Source organism: Rutidosis leptorrhynchoides, chromosome 5 (assembly GCF_046630445.1).
Source record: "Rutidosis leptorrhynchoides isolate AG116_Rl617_1_P2 chromosome 5, CSIRO_AGI_Rlap_v1, whole genome shotgun sequence".
In the NCBI taxonomy this organism is placed as follows: domain Eukaryota; kingdom Viridiplantae; phylum Streptophyta; class Magnoliopsida; order Asterales; family Asteraceae; genus Rutidosis; species Rutidosis leptorrhynchoides.
The window spans coordinates 137,401,286-137,422,309 of record NC_092337.1 but is presented as its reverse complement, the minus strand read 5'-3'; the positions used below and the strand labels follow the sequence as shown (position 1 = coordinate 137,422,309).

The 21,024-nt window shown below is 39.1% G+C and overlaps 1 protein-coding gene across 7 annotated transcripts; it reads left to right on the top strand.

Moving 5' to 3' along the window:
• The first annotated feature begins 5,744 nt into the window (after positions 1 to 5,744).
• LOC139847579 (presequence protease 2, chloroplastic/mitochondrial-like) lies at positions 5,745 to 20,419 on the top strand. 7 transcript variants are annotated; one of them, XM_071837271.1, is made up of 12 exons: positions 5,745 to 6,021; positions 6,667 to 6,797; positions 6,892 to 6,978; positions 10,037 to 10,216; positions 10,387 to 10,470; positions 10,552 to 10,649; positions 11,442 to 11,709; positions 11,793 to 11,955; positions 19,098 to 19,278; positions 19,586 to 19,628; positions 19,829 to 19,850; positions 19,929 to 20,065. In XM_071837271.1, the coding sequence occupies exons 1-12, from the start codon at positions 5,781 to 5,783 to the stop codon at positions 19,931 to 19,933; spliced, it is 1,503 nt and encodes a 500-aa protein (XP_071693372.1). In that variant the 5' UTR covers positions 5,745 to 5,780; the 3' UTR covers positions 19,934 to 20,065. The 7 variants fall into 7 exon arrangements, 6 of the variants coding, with proteins under 6 accessions (XP_071693372.1, XP_071693370.1, XP_071693368.1 ...); XM_071837269.1 differs by having other exon boundaries at positions 19,557 to 19,628; XR_011759585.1 differs by lacking the exons at positions 19,586 to 19,628; positions 19,829 to 19,850; positions 19,929 to 20,065 and adding exons at positions 14,110 to 14,272; positions 14,359 to 18,978 and having other exon boundaries at positions 19,098 to 19,237.
• Positions 20,420 to 21,024: the final 605 nt, after the last annotated feature.

The window sequence follows — 21,024 nt, the reverse complement described above, 5'->3', positions numbered from 1 at the left end:
CCTTAAATGAAAACTAACAACCATTACATCATACTAATGAGATCACAACAAATCAAACATTATACAACATTACAGTTAATATACTGATAGTAAAGCAGATAGAAACCTAATGAATACCTAAACAGTTGATATGACTAAGGCTTAGGGCAACAATCAGACAAGAACATGCAATAGGCTTGGGTCATACAGTAAAGGCACTAACTAGATCTTAACAGCTCCTAAGAGGTCTCTTTAGAACAGTCAATAGGCATACTAGGTCATTCATGTCTCAATTCCTAGGTTCCGTGTCCTAAAAGCGCATTCGATGCCTCTCGGGAACTCCGGCCATACCGAGTTCATAGAATCTTCAGATACAGTATAACCAGGGGTCTTAATCCTATGAAGTAGCTAATTTCATACAGGTAGACAAGTTCTGATCACAACCTAGGTTGGTCAATCCTTAAGATGCTAGCATACAAATCTATCAGACTTCCTACTTCAGTATTATAACAGTAATCGTACTAAATTAACATAATTACGCTAACCCAAACTTCTATCATGGAAACATACAGATAAATTAAGCTATCATGACAATATTGAAACACATTATTAAACATAAAAAGTAAGAATACATGTTTAATACAAAAGACAAGCGTTTCGGATAAAAACATGAAAAGGCAGAACAAATCTGCCCGAGATCGCAGGGACTCGCCGGGATATCCTCCGGAAAATAAAAGCTAAGCTAACTACTACTAAAAACTAACTAAAAGATTGAAAATATAAAATGAATTTCAAGTTGAGTGTGTGTTGGAATGTATGGAGAAGGCCCTTTAAATAGACCAGGTTTTTGCCAAAATACGGCTGGCTGGCCGTATGGCAGCCCGTCTGGTGGCCCGTATTTGGCAGCCCGTTTGACTGGCAGCCCATTTCTTTGGGGTGTTTGTTAGGCCATTTGGCAGGCCGTACCCCATACTGGCAGGCCGTATGGCAGGCCGTATCTGATGCTGGTCAGCCTTGATTCACTGGATCGTAACTTGATTTCTTGCCTTTCACCGTATTCGCTCTAGAATCTTCGTTTTAGCTCCGTTTTACTTGATTCTTTTTGCATTGCCTTTGTAATTACTTAATCTACAAAATCAACTGAAAAAGCGATACTTTTGCCGACAAAGTTTTAATCTTTATTGTTTTAGGGCTCAATTTAGGGGGTAAAAACGTGACTTTTTGCCCGATATCAGCCTGTCAAACAGTCAGACAAACGGGCTTCATAAATGGCTTGCCTAGTAAACGGCCTGCCAAAAACGACCTGTCAAATGGCTTGACAAAAGGCTTGCCTGCAGGCATTTTTCAAGTCTATTTAAGGGCTTTTTGTCATCCAATTTCCACACACCTCTCTTCACTCTCTCACTACAATACACTTTCTCTCACTAGAGCTTTCAAGGCCTTCTCACCTCCGATCGGTAAATTAAGTACCCGGAGGCGAACGCCGAAGATTGTAATAAGAGCGGTCTAGAGGATGTTAGCACTTGTAACGGTCCAGATCTCGTCTGTAAGCGGTGAACGCTTTCCTTAATTTAATGAAGTTATCTTATTATCTTGAGTTGCTTTCATCTTGCATGATTATCTGTCTGTTACAATTGTTTATTATATGTTGAATACTTTATTTGAAACTTATCATACTGTTATGCTGAAACCCTGACGGTTTAGAAGTTTAATTTACGGATCACCCTTTCCACTTATTCACGTGGCTATAACCTAGTATTAGGACCTGATCAACCCTAGGATACAAGGTAAGTAGTTATGTGTGCTTAATTTCACAATATGGATATAGTACCTACGTACGAATAACCACTTATTCTTCATAGAAGAGCTGCCCATTTAGGTTGTGATTAGAGTTAGCAACAGAGAGTTTAGTGAACGCTAGCTTGCTCAAAAGCATGATTCGCGTCAGAAGCAATGTTCTTGAGATATTGTAAGATGATCCGGGGTTGAATAAGTGATCGCAAAGGAGAGACCTCTAACCCAATTAGCAGTACCTTAGAATATCTAAGATTGCACATCTGTTAATGTTAAGGCATAGCATAGTGATTTAGTGGTAGGATATTGCTTTAGTTAGACCAACTAGGATTAAGAAAAGCTGAGACTCTCTTTTATGGGTATACCACTTTATTCATGTACCTAGGATTCTATCCATAAGGTCGTTTAAACCTTTTAGGTTGACGTTGGGAGTAGGGATGTCCGTCTTAGCCAGAATCTTCAAGGCCTAAACTCTTAGTGACAAATCAGTTAGGTTCATAGCCCAGTTGACTGAGGTTTAGTGTTTATCCTAGGAAGTTAAACTCTTGCGATAATTCCCCTTCAGAATCCTATTCTCCATACCTATCTATCTTTACTTTTATAGTCAAATTACTGTTTTATTTAGTTAATCTTAATCTATCACCTCTTGTCACTAGGGTTAACTATATAGGAACTTTTGTCCCACATTACTGAGCAAACATACCAAATTACGTACCCGAGTTATATTTACCACTTACTCGTTAAAAGAAAGACAAGTAGGTAAGTTATAGCTAGGAACCCCAGCTAAATATAAATAATAAAACCATTACGCCCTTGTGGTAGCTAATTCTGACGTGTTGCGGCCTAACGACACCGCACAAATAAAATCGTCCGTTTTAGCCATATCATTCGCGTGTCCGAGCTGGTGATTCTGTGGATGTCCCCCTTCATGCAGACGAAGTTCCCTGCGTAAAAGTGGTAGCGCTAGATCCAGGGGTGGTCGGGGAGGCATCCCTCCGCGGTGAAGGTGACGGCCGCGCCCTGTGAGCCAGCGGGGCTGCTAGTATGGCTAGGGCTATTCCGCGCGGATTCAATCGGTGGGTAGATGGGTACAAATCCCGTGCTTGTGGTATTCGAGGCCCATGGTATCGGCCTAATTGCTTCCGGGGTCTTGAAAGATGATGCGGATGCGCCAGGGGGAGGCATCTGGGCGCCCCTTGGTAGCGCGCTGTCAGAAGTTCCTGCCGATCCCTTGACGGATGGCTTAGATCCTGTAGGTGAGGTAGCTCGCGCTTGCGCGGGCTTTGGTATTTCCTGCATGCTATTCATTTCAACACTTGTTACTGTATCAAAAGGAAACAAGCGAGTCGTTAGCGGACATACAGAAAAAAGATCAAATCAAAATCTTTTAACTTGAGTGTCCCCCGGATGGCGCCAAATGATTAAGCATAGAATAATCGGGTCGGGTTTGGTCCATGCTTGACATCATCAAGAGGGGATTTAAGGGTCAATCGAGTTTAACTCTCCGGTCCGAAGTACCATGAATAACCCCCTGCGAGATGAGGATCTCAACAGGGGTGGTTAAATGTAGACCCACCATCGGCAGGTAGTTCGGTCATCGATGGCTCGCGCTAAGTTGTAGGGTTTATGTTCATGGAACGTTACCTGTATATCAAGGATGTCTAGTGAAATGCTATAAGTTCGGTAGCGCGGGTATAATTGCGCTATGCACTGCTGTTCTTAGAGTATATGTATGTAAAAGTGAATTCTGGAATCCCCTGTGCTGTGGACGAAGTCTTGTATTTATAGGATAACCTTTCTTGTCTTCTATCGCCACGTAATAAGGTTAAAAGGATCGTGGCCTGCAAATAGTACATCTTCAAGCGAGCTGATCCGACAAAAGTAAAAAGTGTTCTTGTCGGTTCTGATCTTTTGTCTGCCAGGTGTCCTCTGCCAGCTACAGCATCGCCTGACATGTGGATGCTGCCGATGCGCGCGGATGGGACTGGCGCCATGGTTGTGAGTATAGCGCTCTACGCCTTAGCGCGCACCCTTGTAAATCCTTGTGGCGATGCTGTCTGATGCACTACACGAGCTGATCGGGTATGCGTATCATTAACTTGATTAGGATCAGGTAGTGCATTCTCAATCACCATGCTCGGTTTTGTTGGAAAGTAAACTAGTCGGGTCAAGTTTATCTTTTGGTTATGTCAAACGGGTCTTGGGTTGTATGCCCGTTTTTATATTTCAACTTATGTATTGTATGTTTTAAAGTCGTTTAAATTAACTATTGTAATGGAGGTGTTTTGGAATTATAAATGGAACCTAAATGTCGTTAATATTATTATGTTAAAAAGGAAAAATTTTATGGGCCGGAAAATGACAGGTTGGGTCGTTACAGATTTAATCAAATCCTAGAAGATTGTTGGCCATCGATGGCGTGTTGGTACTGAGTAGCCGGTCCTCCAGTTCTTATCAGCACATCAGCCTGAAATGAAAAGAGAAAACTATGAAGAAAATTAATTACCCATTATCCATAATTAATAGAAAAAAGGTAAAGTGTTGTGTTCAGGTTTGAGATATATATATATATATATATATGTATAGACAGGATGTTGTGTTTATCAATTAATGTCAAGATTATTAATTAGTTATCCATAAATAAATCTCTAACTAAGTAGGACCTAAGGTTAAGGTTGTTAAGGCATATGAAAACTGAAAGTCCAAATTCGGAACAAGCTTATTCTTTTAATATGAATATGAGTATGTTTGGCGAAAGTAGTTGGTAGCTTTTAACTGAATAGTTGTTAAGTTTTTAGATGTATTTAGTTGTTCGGTAGAGTAGTCGAATCTTTGAAACAAAGAATAAATTGATAAAAAACTAAAACTTATTTCTTAAACGTTAGTTATAAGAGCTTTTACTTTTTTCCCTCCATCTAAAAGCTTTAAGCTCTTTTAACCAAACATATATTTTTATTAAATATGAGCTTTTTTATATAAGCTAGAAACTTCAAAAAGCTTCCAGCTAAACATACCTTATGAATGATTGTGATCCTTATAAATCATACAACAAAATTTATAACACGCACGATTTTAAAAAATAAGAAGAAAAAAGAGACGTATAATCATAAGATCGAGAGCATGCATCCGATTGACTTGGCGAATATTGGAATTGAAATCATTCAACTTATGTCGAACAAGGGTTTCATCATGGGCAGAAATTTCGACGGCCATATTTGAATTATTTACAAAGTTTTTGATTTTGATCTAGTATTGTTTTTGGGTTTTAATTTTGTTTTTGAAAATAAGAAAATTTCTACACAAATTCTTTTCTCAAAATAAGTTAATTTTAATTGCAATTTACAGTGGAAGAAGAAAAGTTTGTTTACATAAATTTGTTTGTGAGTAAAATTTTAGGCAGTTGATCCGTCCATCACCTTGTTTTTGACATACACCACCAAATCAATTATTTGGACAATTTTACCCTTTCTGTTAGAAGTTACATGGAGTTGGTGGTGAACAAAAAGAAGGGTAAAATGTTTAAATAATTTATTTGGTGGTGTATGGCAAAATGGAAATGGTGTAAGGATCACCTCCCTAAAATTAAGTTTAGTTATGGAAGAAATTTTTTAATGGATCTTAAGTGGCGCAAGTGTGGTGTTTTGATTTAGGCTTGAAAGAGTTGCAATGTAGAGAAAGACAAGAAAAGAAAAACAGATAAAATGTCGAAAATACTCTCATGTGCATTGCACGTGATGAATTATAACAAACAAAATTAATGTCGTTAGCAAAATGGACTCTGTGAAACAACTGCACACCTGCCAAATCAAAAAAATTCTTTTTGACTTGAGTTAGTTTTAAACATACCACATGACCATGTTATTTTGTCAAAAAGAAAATTACGGGGTCACTTACAAAAAGGCTATAAATATTAGGATACATGGGCCATTAAAATATGGATAATTTGTTTGTCACTTCTGCCCTCTATAACCTAATCTCACCATTCCTTCTCAAAACTTCCCTTAACTATGGAGAGAGCTGTTCTTCTTCGCTCTGCTACCTCATGTACTTCACATGCCTGTATACGTTCCTTCTATCGTTCTTTTCACCGTCTTTTCTCCAGTCGATACCGTCTTATCCCTAACTTCCACCGCCGTTCTCCTCTCCGCCGCCACATCTCCAACGCCCTTCCGTCGCACATTCAATTAAGCTCTTGTTTCTCTCATATATCTCTCAAATCTATCGCAACATCTCCACAGTTCTCTACTGGTACGCCACTAGTAATATATTACTATTTATTATTTTATTATTTTACGTATTGTTTATTTATGTTTATTACTTCTTGTTAAACTTTATCATCACTGAATTATAAACACACATGTATACATATTATATATTTTATCATCATTCTAGTTGTTATTAGATTGTTTTGACTTTGAAAGTCAAAATGAAGTTCTGCTGTGTTCAAAGCAACAACTGTCTGGGAGCTAAAATATGAGATTTCATGGTGTGTAATTAGTGAGTGTCGTATGCATCCTAATTGTAGCGTGTCATGAAAAATGGGGCGCCTTATATTTGCATTTGGTTGATGGTTAGATGTTAGGTTGATGTCTAATTTTATTGTTTGGCTTCAAGCATTCTGTTTTTTGGGCAGGCATAGCCTGTGATTATTATTTGTAATTTGTTCATCTGTTTATTATATGGTTGGATTTGTTTGCCTAAAAAAAGAAATGTTTCGTATTGAAATTAATTATGTTTGATTATTAGGAATTGAAGTGTTAGGTTATAATAGTTTATAGTTGGAATGGAAAAAAAAATGGTGTAGTTTATTCACAGATTTATTGAAATAGGTTCTTTAGTTAATTGTTTAACTTGTTGATATAAAAAATTTGGGTGTAAATTTTGTGGTTTTAGATGCTATTGGTGCTCATGATGAAGCTGCCGAGATGAAGCAAGAAACTGCTAACCCGCTTGAAGCTTTGAGAAGTGTTCCAAGTATACCCCTTCACGACATTCCTAAGAAACCTATTCAAATCCCTATTGAGGTAGCATCGACTTGAAATCTATTTTTCCATGAGCACTCCGTATCGTTTTTTTGCTCCATGATCTCTAGAAAGCTAATTTTTTGTACACTTTTAGGTTGGAGATATCAATGGAGTGAAAGTATTGAAGCATGAACTTTTCACAAAAACTGTCCTTTACTGTGAAATAGCATTTGATATGAGTTAAGCACTTCTTCCTCTGGTTCCACTCTTTTGGTAAGATAACACTACTTACACTAATTTTATAGGTAAAACACAAACTTTAAGGAATATCATTAGCGCACTATAATTTTGTTTATGAATAAATTACGCCGTTGGTACCTGTGGTTTGCTTACATTTTCATAACAAAACCTTAACTTTGTTTTTTGCGTCGTTGGTACCTATGTTTTCTTTAAGTTTTGTGGTTGGTACCCCATGGAACGTTCGTTAGGTTTTTAAGGTTAACCCCTCACATGTGCCACGCATGTGAGGGTAATTTTGTCCACTCAATAATTTATTCAATTCAATTTCAATGTTACTTTAAATGAAAGTTTCATTGAAGTCATCTAGTCTATTTTTATGTTTCTTGTAAATTAGATTATTATTATTATTATTATTATTATCGTTTGATGATTTCTTGTAATGTATCCTGTTGCCCTTGTAAAGTTTTCATAATTGTTTATGCTTTTCAAAGAAAAATTAATTCATAACTTAAAGAGTTACTGAATTACACGAGTCATACATGTACACCACCATCTCCCAATTCTATCCTTACAGACCAACATGAAAAACCATAAAAACTCACCCATGATGGCCAAAACTTCACTTTAAGTTCTGCCTTCAATTTTCATATCTTCACGATCGAGACTTTTCATACTATAATATATTTAATCAGAAACGGTTCTTTCCTTTTCCTCTGTGGGTGAGAGAGCTTAGTGAGATGGAAATGAACAAAGAGTACACAGTAACAAAATAGTGGCAAACAGGCCCGCCTTAAACTTTGATTGTCTTGAAAGACGATGCGATGATGCCAGAATCATCAGGCTTCAGATGAAACTGGTCAGAACTCTCAATAAGAACTCGACAACAGATCTCCACCTTAATAATGATACTATAAATATATCATGTCCTAGAACCAGCAGCTGCAGTTGGTATAAATTGTAAACCGATTTGTCTCTTCACGTGATCTGGAATTAGTCTGTTCACAAGCTCTGGAGATGCTGCAGACAACTGGACCATAAAACAATATGATGTTTAGATACCAACTTTTAGATGCAGTAGCAACAACACTTCATTTTGGTCTGAATTAAATTAAGTGCCATTTTTGTTTTAAGATCCGAAAGGATTTGAGGGTGATGAGATGTGTTTGGGAGTTAGATCTGGAATATTAATTCTTGAATTTTGTGTTTGTTTTAATTTTTTTTTTTTTTTCGAAAGGCCAGAATGTGTTTGTTTTATTTGAAATTGATAAATTCATATGAACAAATTAGGGTTTAAATTATTGAATTATTGAATGGACAAAATTACTCTCACATGCGTGGCACATGTGAGGAGTTAACCTGAAAAACTTAACGGACATTACCATGGGGTACCAACCACGAAACTTAAAGAAAACGTAGGTACCAACGATGCAAAAAACAAGGTTAAGGTTTTGTCACGAAAATGTAAACAAACCATAGGTTTCAACGACATAATTTTTTTCTTTGTTTATTATTCAGTTTTACCTCTTACCTATCTTTTGCCTTGTATGTATGTATATATGTATATATATATATATGTATGTATGTATATATATATATACAGAGGCGATTCTATGTTATTACCCGCGAGGTCACGGGACACCGCTAGTTTGAAATTTTTTAGTAGAAAATACTTTGTAAATTGTATAGGACACCACTAAATTTAAATGTATGACCCCATATATTTTTTAAAAATGTAGTTTTTCCTTTAAATTGTATAAGACACCACCAAATTATACTACTTGGGCCCCATATATTTTTCGAATTTATAATTTTTTTTTAAGGTAAACTATCACTAAAATAGCAATTTAATATAATTGGTACTGAAAAAAATTTCGGGACCCCGTTGAGTTATGATCCTAGAATCGCCACTGTATATATATATATATATATATATATATATATATATATATATATATATATATATATATATATATATATATATATATAGGCAGGATCAATGGGGAAGTAACCAATCGGGGGGAAGCGGGGGAAGCAAATTTTTTTTTTTTTTTTTTTTTGTTTTTTTTTGAAATTTTTTTTTTCCGGCATCAAGATCACACGAAAATATGAACATTTAGAAGAGACACTTCGTGATGAATGTTATTATTTAGGCGGGAAAACGATCGACAAAAATAACATTCAAGATAATATTGTTCGTGAAGAATATGAACGTTTTTTTTTTCATGTTTTGTGAAGTAAAATTTAGCCCGATTTAGGGTTTAGGGTTTAGTGTTTGGTGTTTTGGGTTTATTCCATAAACCCTAAACCCTAAACCCCAAACTCTAAACCGTTCGTGTTAAAAACTCAATCTAAATCCTAAATCTAAACCCTAAACCCTAAATTTCTAAACCCTAATATCTAAACCCTATAAACCCTAATATCTAAACCCTATAAACCCTAATATCTAAACCCTAATATCTAAACCCCAATAGCTAAAACCTCAACGTACGCTCGAAAAACACGATAATTGTTGTATATTACTTCTTCGAGCGTTTTCCGCCAAAATAAAAACATTTATCACAAAGTGTGTCTACTAAATGTTCATATTTTCATCCCATCTATAATGTTCGTGAACAAGGTTTTTTCAAAAAACGAAAAAAAAAAAAAAGTTTTTGCTTCCCCTGCTTCCCCCGATTGGTTACTTCCGTCTTGATCCTACCACTATATATATATATATATATATATATATATATATATATACGTATGTTTATACGTTCATGTGTTTATCGATGAATGTTATTTTTTCGAGCGTTTTCTGGTCAAAATAATAGGGAGTAACATTTATCACAAAGTGTCTTTTTTACCAACTGCTCAAGTACAAACGGTCGTATCAGTATGTCATAATATTCATAAGGTTGTGATTTATTCATAATCAGATTCCTAAAATAGAGGGAACAATGTGAAACTTAGATGGTGAAATAATAATAATATAACAAAGTACATATATTATATTATATTACGTTTTTCTATAGCAGTCAACTGTCTTACGCTTATACTCGTGTTACATATTACTCAACAGTCGATCATTGTTGGAAATGGGAACAGAAGACCAGGTAAGTAAGCTAATTAGACTTAAGACCAGGGGCTTATCCGTATTTCCTTTTATATCATCAAAACAAGGGTCAGACACTCCGGTCAGTTATATTATTGTTCGAGGAAAAGCCACAACACCACGCTACACTGAGAATCTTTTCGATCTGGTATGTGTTTTTTTAAATTCATTTTTGTGTGTGTGTGTGTGGGGTGGGGGGGGGGGGGGTGGGGGGGGGGGGGGGGTATAAACCATTTTATGTAGCTGAAATCAAAGTTTAAGGCTTTTTTAATTGTACGTTCACAATGCACATACACTCTTGATTCACTTCTAATTTAGGTCAACTGTGTTCTCCAAGATGTCCAATTTGCTGATCAAAAGCTTTTTAAGCAGTTTGTCTCCCAAAGTAAAGCTATTATGGAGGTATTGATTTGTACTAGTAGTTGACAATTCGAATATCATATATAACCTGGTGTCTAATTTGGTAATTTTGTCTATTTTTAGAATCGGTTGAGGGGTTGTGGTTATGACATTGCAGCTGCAAGGATGGATGCAAAGTTAAGCAGTGCAGGGTGGATCAGGGAACAAATGGGTGGTGTCAGGTTGGTTGGATATTTTCAGTTCATCCATCTATCTATGTGTTGCATTATATATTTTAATTTGCTTTTAACATTTAAGAAACATGAATTAAGTTAGATATGTTTGGGTGCCCACATAATGAGATGCAATCTTTTTTTTTTTCCTTCTGATAATACAATGGTAATATTTTGACTAGTTCCTTTGTAAATCTATCTCTGAAATGTTTATCAAGAAGATGAATAGTGATGTTGAGTTTATCGACACTATAGGTGGAAATTTTGACCCCGCTGCTTATGAATGGGTTATCATTTTGGGCTGTGTACTTGTCTTTTATCACAATTTTGCTAAGTTAGAATGTTCTGGCTAAAAGAGAGCGGCTTTAAATAGGTTGATTTGGTCAAGCAGTTTAAAAATCACAGTCTATTATTAATGCATACAGTCTAGTCTGCTAAATTGTTTAATCACTGATTTAGATTGTTATATTCCTTTTCTAATCATAAATTAGCACATTAATTATCATAGAAAGTTAAAATTGGACAAAAAAAGTATTTTTGGGTTAAACCCTACCCAAACTGGACAAAATTGGCCCGGTTTGACCATTTGAACCGTTATTCGTAGCACCCATGTTTCCTATCCTACGTATTCTAGCTTTCTCCTCAAATTTGGGGCTTTTGTTTTATGGCATGGAATGTCTACTACAAATCATCATCAAAATCTGGGGATTTGTCTTTAATTTCCTGTCTGTTTATTATGCAGTTTGTTTCACCATCCGTTAATTGCCATTAGGTTGACATTCAGTATACTATACTTTGCAGTTATCTTGAGTTTTTGAAGGATCTTGAAGAGAAAGTTAAACGTGACTGGAGTGCAATATCCTCGTCCCTTGAAGAGATCCATAAAACCGTGCTGACAAAGAACAATTGCCTTGTGAATCTTACATCTGGTTATAATACCCTTAAAAATTCTCAAATATATGTCGAGGAGTTTCTTGATCAGCTTCCAAATGCATCTCCAATTGCATCTTCACCTTGTTGGAATACACGAATTCCATCAATAAATGAAGCTATTGTGATACCAACTCAGGTTTGGTTTATATTTATATGCTGCTGCTCAATTGCATACACGATCAGTTCTTAGTATTAAGTTGATTACACATATATTTGTAGGTAAATTATGTTGGAAAAGCACTAAGTTTGTATGAAACTGGGTATCAACTCAAGGGAAGTGCGTATGTTATATCTAAGTACTTAAGTGATACTTGGCTGAGGGACCGTGTGCGGGTTAGTGGTGGGGCCTATAACAGCTTCTGTTATTTCGACCCTTATTCAGGTATAATCACACATTTTTTTTTGCTTACACTATTGTTTCTGATCATACCAAAATCGACTAGTGTGAATAGATTTCGGGTTTGAGTGCTTGATTTGGGAAAAAGAGTGAGTCGAATGTTTTAACTCCAATGATTGTGCAAACCCCGATTTGGAATTTGGATTCCAAGGGCGTAACACAATCGATCAAATTAACCTTATTCGATCGGAATCGAATAAGGTTAATATCTTAGAGTGAAGACTAGCTCCGGTGATGCTCGGATCCTTGATCGGAATTGTGCTAACGACTAGAGTAATGCTATCGTAATTAATTTGAGCAGAGTAACATTAATGCATCCAGTGTGTCTTTTGAATAAATGATCTTGTTCGCGTATTTATAGATGTTAAGAGGGAATGATGACATGGCATATGTCTCTTTCATGGTTGTATCAAACTTTGCCAATCCCGAGGGGTGACGTGGCACCTGTTCCTTTCATGGGAATAATCGAGCAGATCCTAACAAACTTTCCTAGATTCGTGGGCTGACGTGGCGTGCAACTTGTTTGTACGTTTGTTCCGGGATCGAGTATTCGTTCCGGGATGAAGTGTCTATTCCGGGACAGTGCACTTTCCCCGGGACGGCGTGCTTGTCCCGAGAAGGTATCTTTATGTTGGGTTGGAATACCGAACTGGGAAGTGGTGACGGTACAAGCAGCTTTCGGTTCCGGCTAAGGTATCACGGAGCTCTCAGTCTAATCCGGGAAGGTTTTGCTTTCTATTTAGTCCAAGTGTTTCTTCACGGTTATAGTCATCATGACTGGCTACATGATGTCGGATGATGTCGGGAAGTAACCCTTCTTCCGGGATGGACCGTGCCGGGTAAGATCTTAGCTGGTCACTACTTGTTAGTGTCGTTTTGAGACGGATCATTATGCGTATCATTAAGTCCCCCCAGTTTGATGGTGGTAGCCGGAACGGTTACCGTCATCAAACTTTCAAGACGAAGCCATGCTTCCGATTGGATGTGCATTTAATGTTTGTCAGCGTGAAAAGACAGTTTTTGCAAATACGCCTCCTTTTTGTGATTTTTCCATTTTTCAATTTTTTGGAACGGCGTTCGAGGGACTTCTTTTTGCAATTTTAATCATTGCTTTTGTTAATCCATCTTTTGATCTGAGCCGTTGGATCAATTTTCTTGAAACCTATTAATAGCTTCCCTTTTCCAATATTTGCACTTTTTACAGCCTTCGTACCCTAAACGTTTCTTCTTCAAAAAACCAACAGTTTTTTACGAAAGAAGGTATCTTTTCTGTTTCCTTCTTTTTTAATTACTTTGCCTTTTGTATTTTTGTATATATGGCGGATCAGTCTTCCACTTCTACTAGTGTAGACGCCCCCGAGACTTCTTCTAGGCCTTCTGTAGATGTTAGTGGTATCATGAGTCAAGCGTGTGATGGATACCTTGACGAGATGTTACGTAAGTACCTGTTTTTGACGCGTTATACATTGAGGGTGCCTGATGCCATCCACCGAGCCCATAAGCCTCCCATGGGCATGGTTACCGTTTATGGTGCAACCATTAGCGTGGGCAATTTTCGATTGCCCTATTCTGAATTCATGTACCAATTCTTTACACACTATGGAATAGCGCCTGCTCAAGTAATCCCCATGCGTACCAAAAATTGGTAATGTGGGAGATGTACCTTAATCATTATCATATTCTTCCTACCGTCCGCATGTTTCGATTCTGCTTTTCCGTCTCGAGGTCTGAGATTGGATGGTTTACCATCAAATGGAGATCGTTGTTCAACTTTACTGGAGACATGGATACTTCATTAAAGGAGTGGCGGGAGTCTTTCTTTTTTGTCGATATCAAAGGGCTACCGCCACGATTTGTTGAGCGCTGCGAATGGGCAGTCGATGTGAAAAAGGGAGCTAATAAAATCCCGAATCTGAATGCTGCCGAGAAGGCATGTATATTGGCCATCCGGGAGTTCAAGTTTCCCCAACAGCCATACCCGGAGGCCATGCTTGTGTTGGGAGGAGTTAGCCACCAATGGCCAGATCCGAATACCAAGCCTGTCCTTCGTTTTAATTGAGCAAGTGAAGACTAGCCCAAACGCTGCTTAGTTTGTTAATCGTACACTAACCTTGTTTGTTTTTGATGTTTATACAACAGTAATGGAGTTTTCTACTGCGATGGCTTTTGGTGACCAGGAGATCCGGGTGGATAGTGTCCCGGTCAACCCGGGAGCCGAGCCTGATGTCGCTCCTCAGGACTTGGAGCAGAATGCCGGCGAGGAGGATTCAAGAGCTTCCATATCTACGGAAGAAGACCAAAGGTAACTGTCTTGTTTTGATAAACCAATCTTTCCTAATATTTTGATTTGTTGCATGCCTGACTTCCTTAAAAAATTTTGTTTTGCAGCTGCTGGTGAGCCATCTGGAGGTGCCGGTACAACCGAGACGGAGCCCATAAATTTGGGTGGGGAGGGTGAACAGTTTACCCTGGAAAGCTTTGATGACCTGCACTTCAACATCTCTGCAGGCGATGATCTTGTCCGTGCCTTCTCTCAGCTGGACATTAATTACCCCGGCTACAAGAGTGCGTATTGGAGAATGGGTCTTCTTCGTCCCTCCGCCATGCAGTTTCTGCCCTCCCCCGGGAAGACTCCAAGGCTGTCCGATCCCGGGCACTCATGGCAATTAATACACTTTTTCTGGATGGTTTTGACCGGGAAGAGCAGGTGGCGGACCTGGAGCGTCAGCTTAAAACCACCCGTGATGAGCTGTCTCAGGCACCTATGGCCCGGGAAACTATTAAGAGCCTGGAGACCCAGCTGAGAGCTGCCAAGGATGAGCTTTCCCTGGTGGTAGGGGAGAAGGATAAGGATAAGGAGGTTGCTGCTGTTTGCTGCCAAGGAGGCGGCCCTGGAGGAGTGTAAACGATTGCGGGGTGGTCTTCTTTCGATTTTGAAGAAGGCTATCAATTCCTCCACCGTGAAGTCACCCTTCCAGGCTTATTTGGATAGCTTTGGGGCGGCCAATTTTACCCACGCCGTTAGGTTGATGCAGAAGCATCATGTTAGTGGTTCCGTCCCTTTGCATCCGAATATTGCCGGGAAGGTGAATCCGGCTGCTGTGCAGGAGCTTCAGGCTGCTCAAAAGGCCTTGGCGGAGATCTGTTTTGGCAGTTTTGAGGATCTTTGCGCCGATGATGGTACAACCGTCCAACAACTCTTAGATTTTAATTTTTAGTTTATTGTATTGCACGTTGTGTATTTTTTACGGAACTTGTAATGAAGTCACGTGTAAGTAATGAAAGTTTAATTTTAAGTATTTTGTGTCGAATTTTCTTCAGTTAAACTAGTTCATATCTTCATATGTAGGTCTAGACTACATTTGTATTAGGTTTGGCGTGTACACCGAGCAGTCACGCGTGTTTATGCCATCTACTCATTGGCCGTTTATCAGTATAAACTTGTACCGATGAGGGTTAGACAATTACCTCTTAAAGGGTACAAAATAACTTGCATGGGACTTATGTGAATGCCGGAATCCGTCTGCCGCTAGCCGGTTATAATTATTTGAACATCATTGTAAATAACATAATGACCAAGTTATTGTAAACGGTAAAATGCTTTTATTCATTCGTAAAAAGGAAAAACATACATGGGTTCTTTATTAAAAGAAAAAGACAAACATCAAGATAACCATGAGTTGAAAGTTTCCATCACGGTATCTATCTAAATCTCAGTTGTTTCAGTTAGCCACTTCTGTTTCCTTCAATCGCTATCTTTTCTCGGTTGGAGCTCTCATAACTTTCAGTCCTGGAACGTTTGAGTGTCGGATTGAAGGGTTCAGCCTTTTCGTACACACCATTAAATGGTTTCTCCCATCTTGGCCGGCGACGCCAGTCGGCGCCTTCTCTGCCTCATTAGCAATGACTTGATTTTTGCTACCGAGGTGTGCCGATGGGGAGAAGAAAGTTAGCCTCTTAAGAACAGATACACGTTTTTCCTCCATGACGTGTGGTGTCTTCCATGATTCGGCACATTGCCTATCTCGAGTGCCTTCATTCGCGGGGAAAGGGTGCCGAGTGGATTGAACTGTTGCCACGCCTCGCCGGGTTGGGAGTTTGAGTATACCATGAGCGGTAGACGCTATTGCACCGAACTTCCTGAAGAACTGTCTTCCTAGTATCACATTTGTAGCAGTCACAGATTTGACGACATAAAAGTCGATGACTTCACTACGGAGGTAGGGTTGAGTACCCACCGTGACCGTTGCCTTGAGTCTACCTATGGGTTCTTCAGTGGAACCCGTGAACCCGGAAATGACGGCATTAGATTGTTTCATCTTCCTTCCGACACACTTTGGTAGCTGGGAAAGGCAATGGGCATACAAGACTTCAACTTCACTTCCCGTGTCGGTGTACATTTCGCTGACCGGGAACCCATCTATCAGGCTGGTAATTGCTACCGGTTCGTCCCAAGAGTATCGTGGCGGTAATCTCGGGAATGTGATGGCAGCATCTTTCCAGGAGCTCTGCGGAACAAACTCGTCCTTCTCGACATTGATCATGTTAATGACAACTTTTATCTTTTGCCTTCTCACGTTTCTTGCTGTCTTCCTTTCGCCAACTGAATGTTTTGTTGCGATCAGCCTTTTTGAACTTTCGTCCTGACAACAAGTGATTAAGTTCGCCTGCCTTGATTTTGGTGATGATTTCACGTATTAACGTTTTGCATTCATCGGTGTCATGACCGCTGTCTTCGTGGAACTCACAGTACTTATCTGACTTTTGACCATCCCGTTTTTCTAATGGTGCCGGAGGGGTAAACTTTGCCTTTACGGGCTCCGTTAACAGTATCTCCCATGGGGTTTTGGAAAGGCTGTCAATTAGGGATCCTTTATCATATGGTTTTCGGCTGCTCTTTTCATGGGCTGTCATGGCTTTTGCCGTGGTTGTTGTGGCTTTTGTGATGGCTTTCACCGCGTCTTGCTGTCATGACGGTGCCTGTTGTCGCTTCTCCTCTCCTCTTCTCTTTTCTTTTCTTCTCAGTGATACCCAGCCTGTCTTTCCCTCCCAGAGTGTTGGTATTGCCTTGCTACCGTCACGACATCTGCAAATGTACCCGGGATGTTCCATCGGAGTTCAGAGACAAGCGACGGGTGTGCATCTTTGTCCAGGCATGTTATGAATCCGGAAATCTGCTGTGTTTCCGGGAGTCCTGGGATATTCTGACATTCCAGCATATACCTTGTGATGAAGCTTTCAATTTTCTCTCCTCGATACATCGGGATTTCGTGAGCATACAGGTGTGTATACGTGTGTCGGCGGAGGTTCTGATATTGCATGAGAAACTTTTCCCGCAAGTCTGCAAAGCATGTGATTCCATTAGGTGGTTATTTTTCGAACCATTCCCTGGCAGCCGACTGTAGTACAGTCGGAAAGAGATGGCATGCTACCTCGTCACTCCAATGTTGGGTTTTCATGGCACCCTCAAAGATTTGCAGGAAATCGTCCGGGTCAGTGGTGCCATTGTACACCCCCAAAGTGACCGGTATGACGATGTTAGCAGGGAGTATACAGCTAGCGATCCGTTCGCATAGCTTTTGGCTAGTAGCCGACATCTCAACCGGTCGTTTTGCTTTGTTACCGGTGATTAGGGCGAACAGATTGTCGAGTGCAGTAATCTGGACGGCGGGTTGTGACAGGGAGTGTTTGTATGCCTGCGGCGCAGCCTGCACAAGGAGCACAATCAGCCATGCGTTTGCGGCAGCCTTAGTGACGCCCTCGCTTCCCGCACCGATGTTTAACAGTGGGCTGGTCTTCAGAACATCTAGAGTTTGCGATTGCTGCCTCTCTGCTAGACTGTTGTCGTTCAGCATGGCTTTTAGCTTTTCGATTACTTGCTTTTCGACGTCGGCTGAGATCATTTTGGTGATCATGTCGGTATCGTTGTGGGACGATCCGATGCCGCTCGAACCACTGGTTTTGAGACCAAGGGTGTCGAGCTTCAACCTCTCCCCACCGGGGGGCGATCCCTCGTGTGTGTCCTCGTTGTCATCGTAGACATTCATCTCGTCTCCCGACGCTTCACCGGAGTGGATGTGAGCGATTGCTTTTGAGGTTGAGGTGGCTCCACCGTTGGTGAGCTTCCTTTGTTCAAAGGTAGTTGTACGTCGTCGCTCGTACCTTTCTTACTTGCTGTTTTCGTACCTTTAGGCGGCGCCATTTGATCAAACCAAAATCGACTAGTGTGAATAGATTTCGGGTTTGAGTGCTTGATTTGGGAAAAAGAGTGAGTCGAATGTTTTAACTTCAATAATTGTGCAAACCCCGATTTGGAATTTGGATTCCAAGGGCGTAAAACAATCGATCGAATTAACCTTATTCGATCGGAATCGAATAAGTTAATATCTTATAGTGAAGACTAGCTCCGGTGATGCTCGGAGCCTTGATCGGAATTGGGTTAACGACTGGAGTAATGCTGTTGTAATTAATTTGAGCAGAGTAACATTAATGCATCCAGTGTGTCTTTTGAATAAATGATCTTGTTCGCGTATTTATAGATGTTAGGAAGGAATGATGACATGACATATGTCCCTTTCATGGTTGTAACAAACTTTGCCAATCCCGAGGGGTGACGTGGCACCTGTCCCTTTCATGGGAATAATCGAGCAGATCCTAACAAACTTATCTAGATTCGTGGACTGACGTGGCGTGCAACTTGTTTGTACGTTTGTTCCGGGATCGAGTATTCGTTCCGGGATGAAGTGTCTATTCCGGGACAGTGCACTTTCCCCGGGACGGCGTGCTTGTCCCGGGAAGGTATCTTTATGTTGGGTTGGAATACCGAACCGGGAAGTGGTGACGGTACAAGCAGCTTGTCGGTTCCGGCTAAGGTATCACGGAGCTCTCAGTCTAATCCGGGAAGGTTTTGCTTTCTATTTAGTCCAAGTGTTTCTTCACGGTTATAGTCATCATGACTGGCTACATGATGTTGGGAAGTAACCCTTATTCCGGGATGGACCGTGCCGGGTAAGATCCTAGCCGGTCACTACTTGTTAGTGTCGTTTTGAGACGGATCATTATGCGTATCATTAGTTTCCCTTACCTACCTTGCTTTATATGTTTATAATAACCATCTTTTTAAACAGGAATATGCTCATTCTTATCTAACCGGGACCCAAATTTGCTCAAGACACTAGATATATATGATAGAACCAGTGATTTTCTTCGTCAAACGGAAATGGATGATGACACTCTTACAAAGGCAATTATTGGGACAATTGATGATGTTGATTCATACAAGTCACCCGATTCCAAAGGATATACTAGGTAAGCAAGTGATGTAATTTTTATAGAAAATAAATAAATTTGCCAAACATCCCTGCAAAACGATATATGTCTTGCAACAATATAATCCATTTGGGATGACTTTCAATTTCTTGAGCCGCTAGACCCATTTGACTTGCTTGACTCATTTGCTATGTTCTCTATTTTAGTTTCATCTTGTAGCTCAAGCTAGTATGACCCACCTATTAGAGATAAAACATAACCCAAATAGATAAAATTTGGTACATAAATATTGATAAATACTGAGGTGGTTTTGCCAGTTTATTACGATACTTGTTGGGAATTACAGAGGAAGAAAGGCAAATAAGACACGAGGAGATACTATCTACAAGGTACAATCCCGAGTTCTTATATCTCTCCAAATAAAAATAGATCCGACATAGGCTAATCTCATTCGTGTTATTCAAGTTATTCATGTAATTCGTTAGTTAAGTCTATATTCATAGACAAAATCGTCGTGGTTTGTAAATAGTCGGTTGTAATATTGTCGATGTAACATTCGGTGTATTTTAATAAAATGCTTACGTTTCAGGGGGAAAAAAAAAATCTACAAGGTACAGTCCGAATACTATTAAAGATAGATACTTTTTTAATTAAATATATATTAATTTGATGTTATGTTATTTCTTTAGGTTGAGTGACTTTCAAGACTTTGCAAATGCAATTGATGCTATCAAGGATAAAGGTGTTGTGGTGGCAGTGGCATCATCTGATGATGTCGATGTTGCAAACAAGGAACGACCCAACTTCTTTCAAGTGAAAAAAGCTCTTTAAAAACTCATCTTCACACATCTTTACATGTTACATGGTTCCATTGTTTTTTTGACAAAAATGTGTTGTTCTCGGCTACTAGTTTGGTGTGTGAAAAATGACATTAGCATACAAATAAAACATAGTCTTGCTATTTAGTTACCTTATTTTGGTCTTTGAAGTTGCTAGTTGACTTTTTTAAAAATGGGACATGGCCATGTCGTTTTGTTGTGGCAGCATTAAGTATTGTAGGGAAGGTGATAATGAACAAACAAGTGATTATCTTTTAACACGAAATGAGATAGTTATAGGGTCTGTCAATAACTTGAAGTGTGGCCTGTTAACCTTAATTGGTCGACTGTACAACACAAGCAGTCCCTTTGTTTCTAATATGTTGTTCATCTCTACTGCTTTGGCACTTTTTGGTCCATCTCATATCTCAAACTATATTCCAAAGCCAGTTCACAATTTACCTCTACGTATCTTATTGCAGAACTGAGCCCCTACAAGTACAGTTACACTTTGATTTTGTTACATCACTATCTGCATCTAGTGATTGTACTGTTGGAAAATTTAGTTGGAAAAGTGTGTTCCACCAATTTTTGGACACAAATTAATATATATAATAAAGTGATATATATTAACGACTATTTAGTGGGTTTTGTAGCCACTAATGAGAATTTTAAAAACGAACTAAAGCGTGTCCAAAACGGGTTAATGGTGAATGAGATATCGCGTCTCAAAGTTGTTATTTTAAGTGCAAAGTAAGAAAAGATTTAATTTATCAACCAAGGATTTTGTAAATCTTTTTTTGTGATTGTGTAAATCTTCTCTTTCCTTTTTCAAATCCTAAAAGATTTACAATATCAACCAAGGATTTTGTTTGCATTATAAATACCAAACTTTGGTATTGAGAAACATACATCAACTAACACAAACAAAAATCATAACCCTTTTACATTTGTTTTCTAGCTTCTT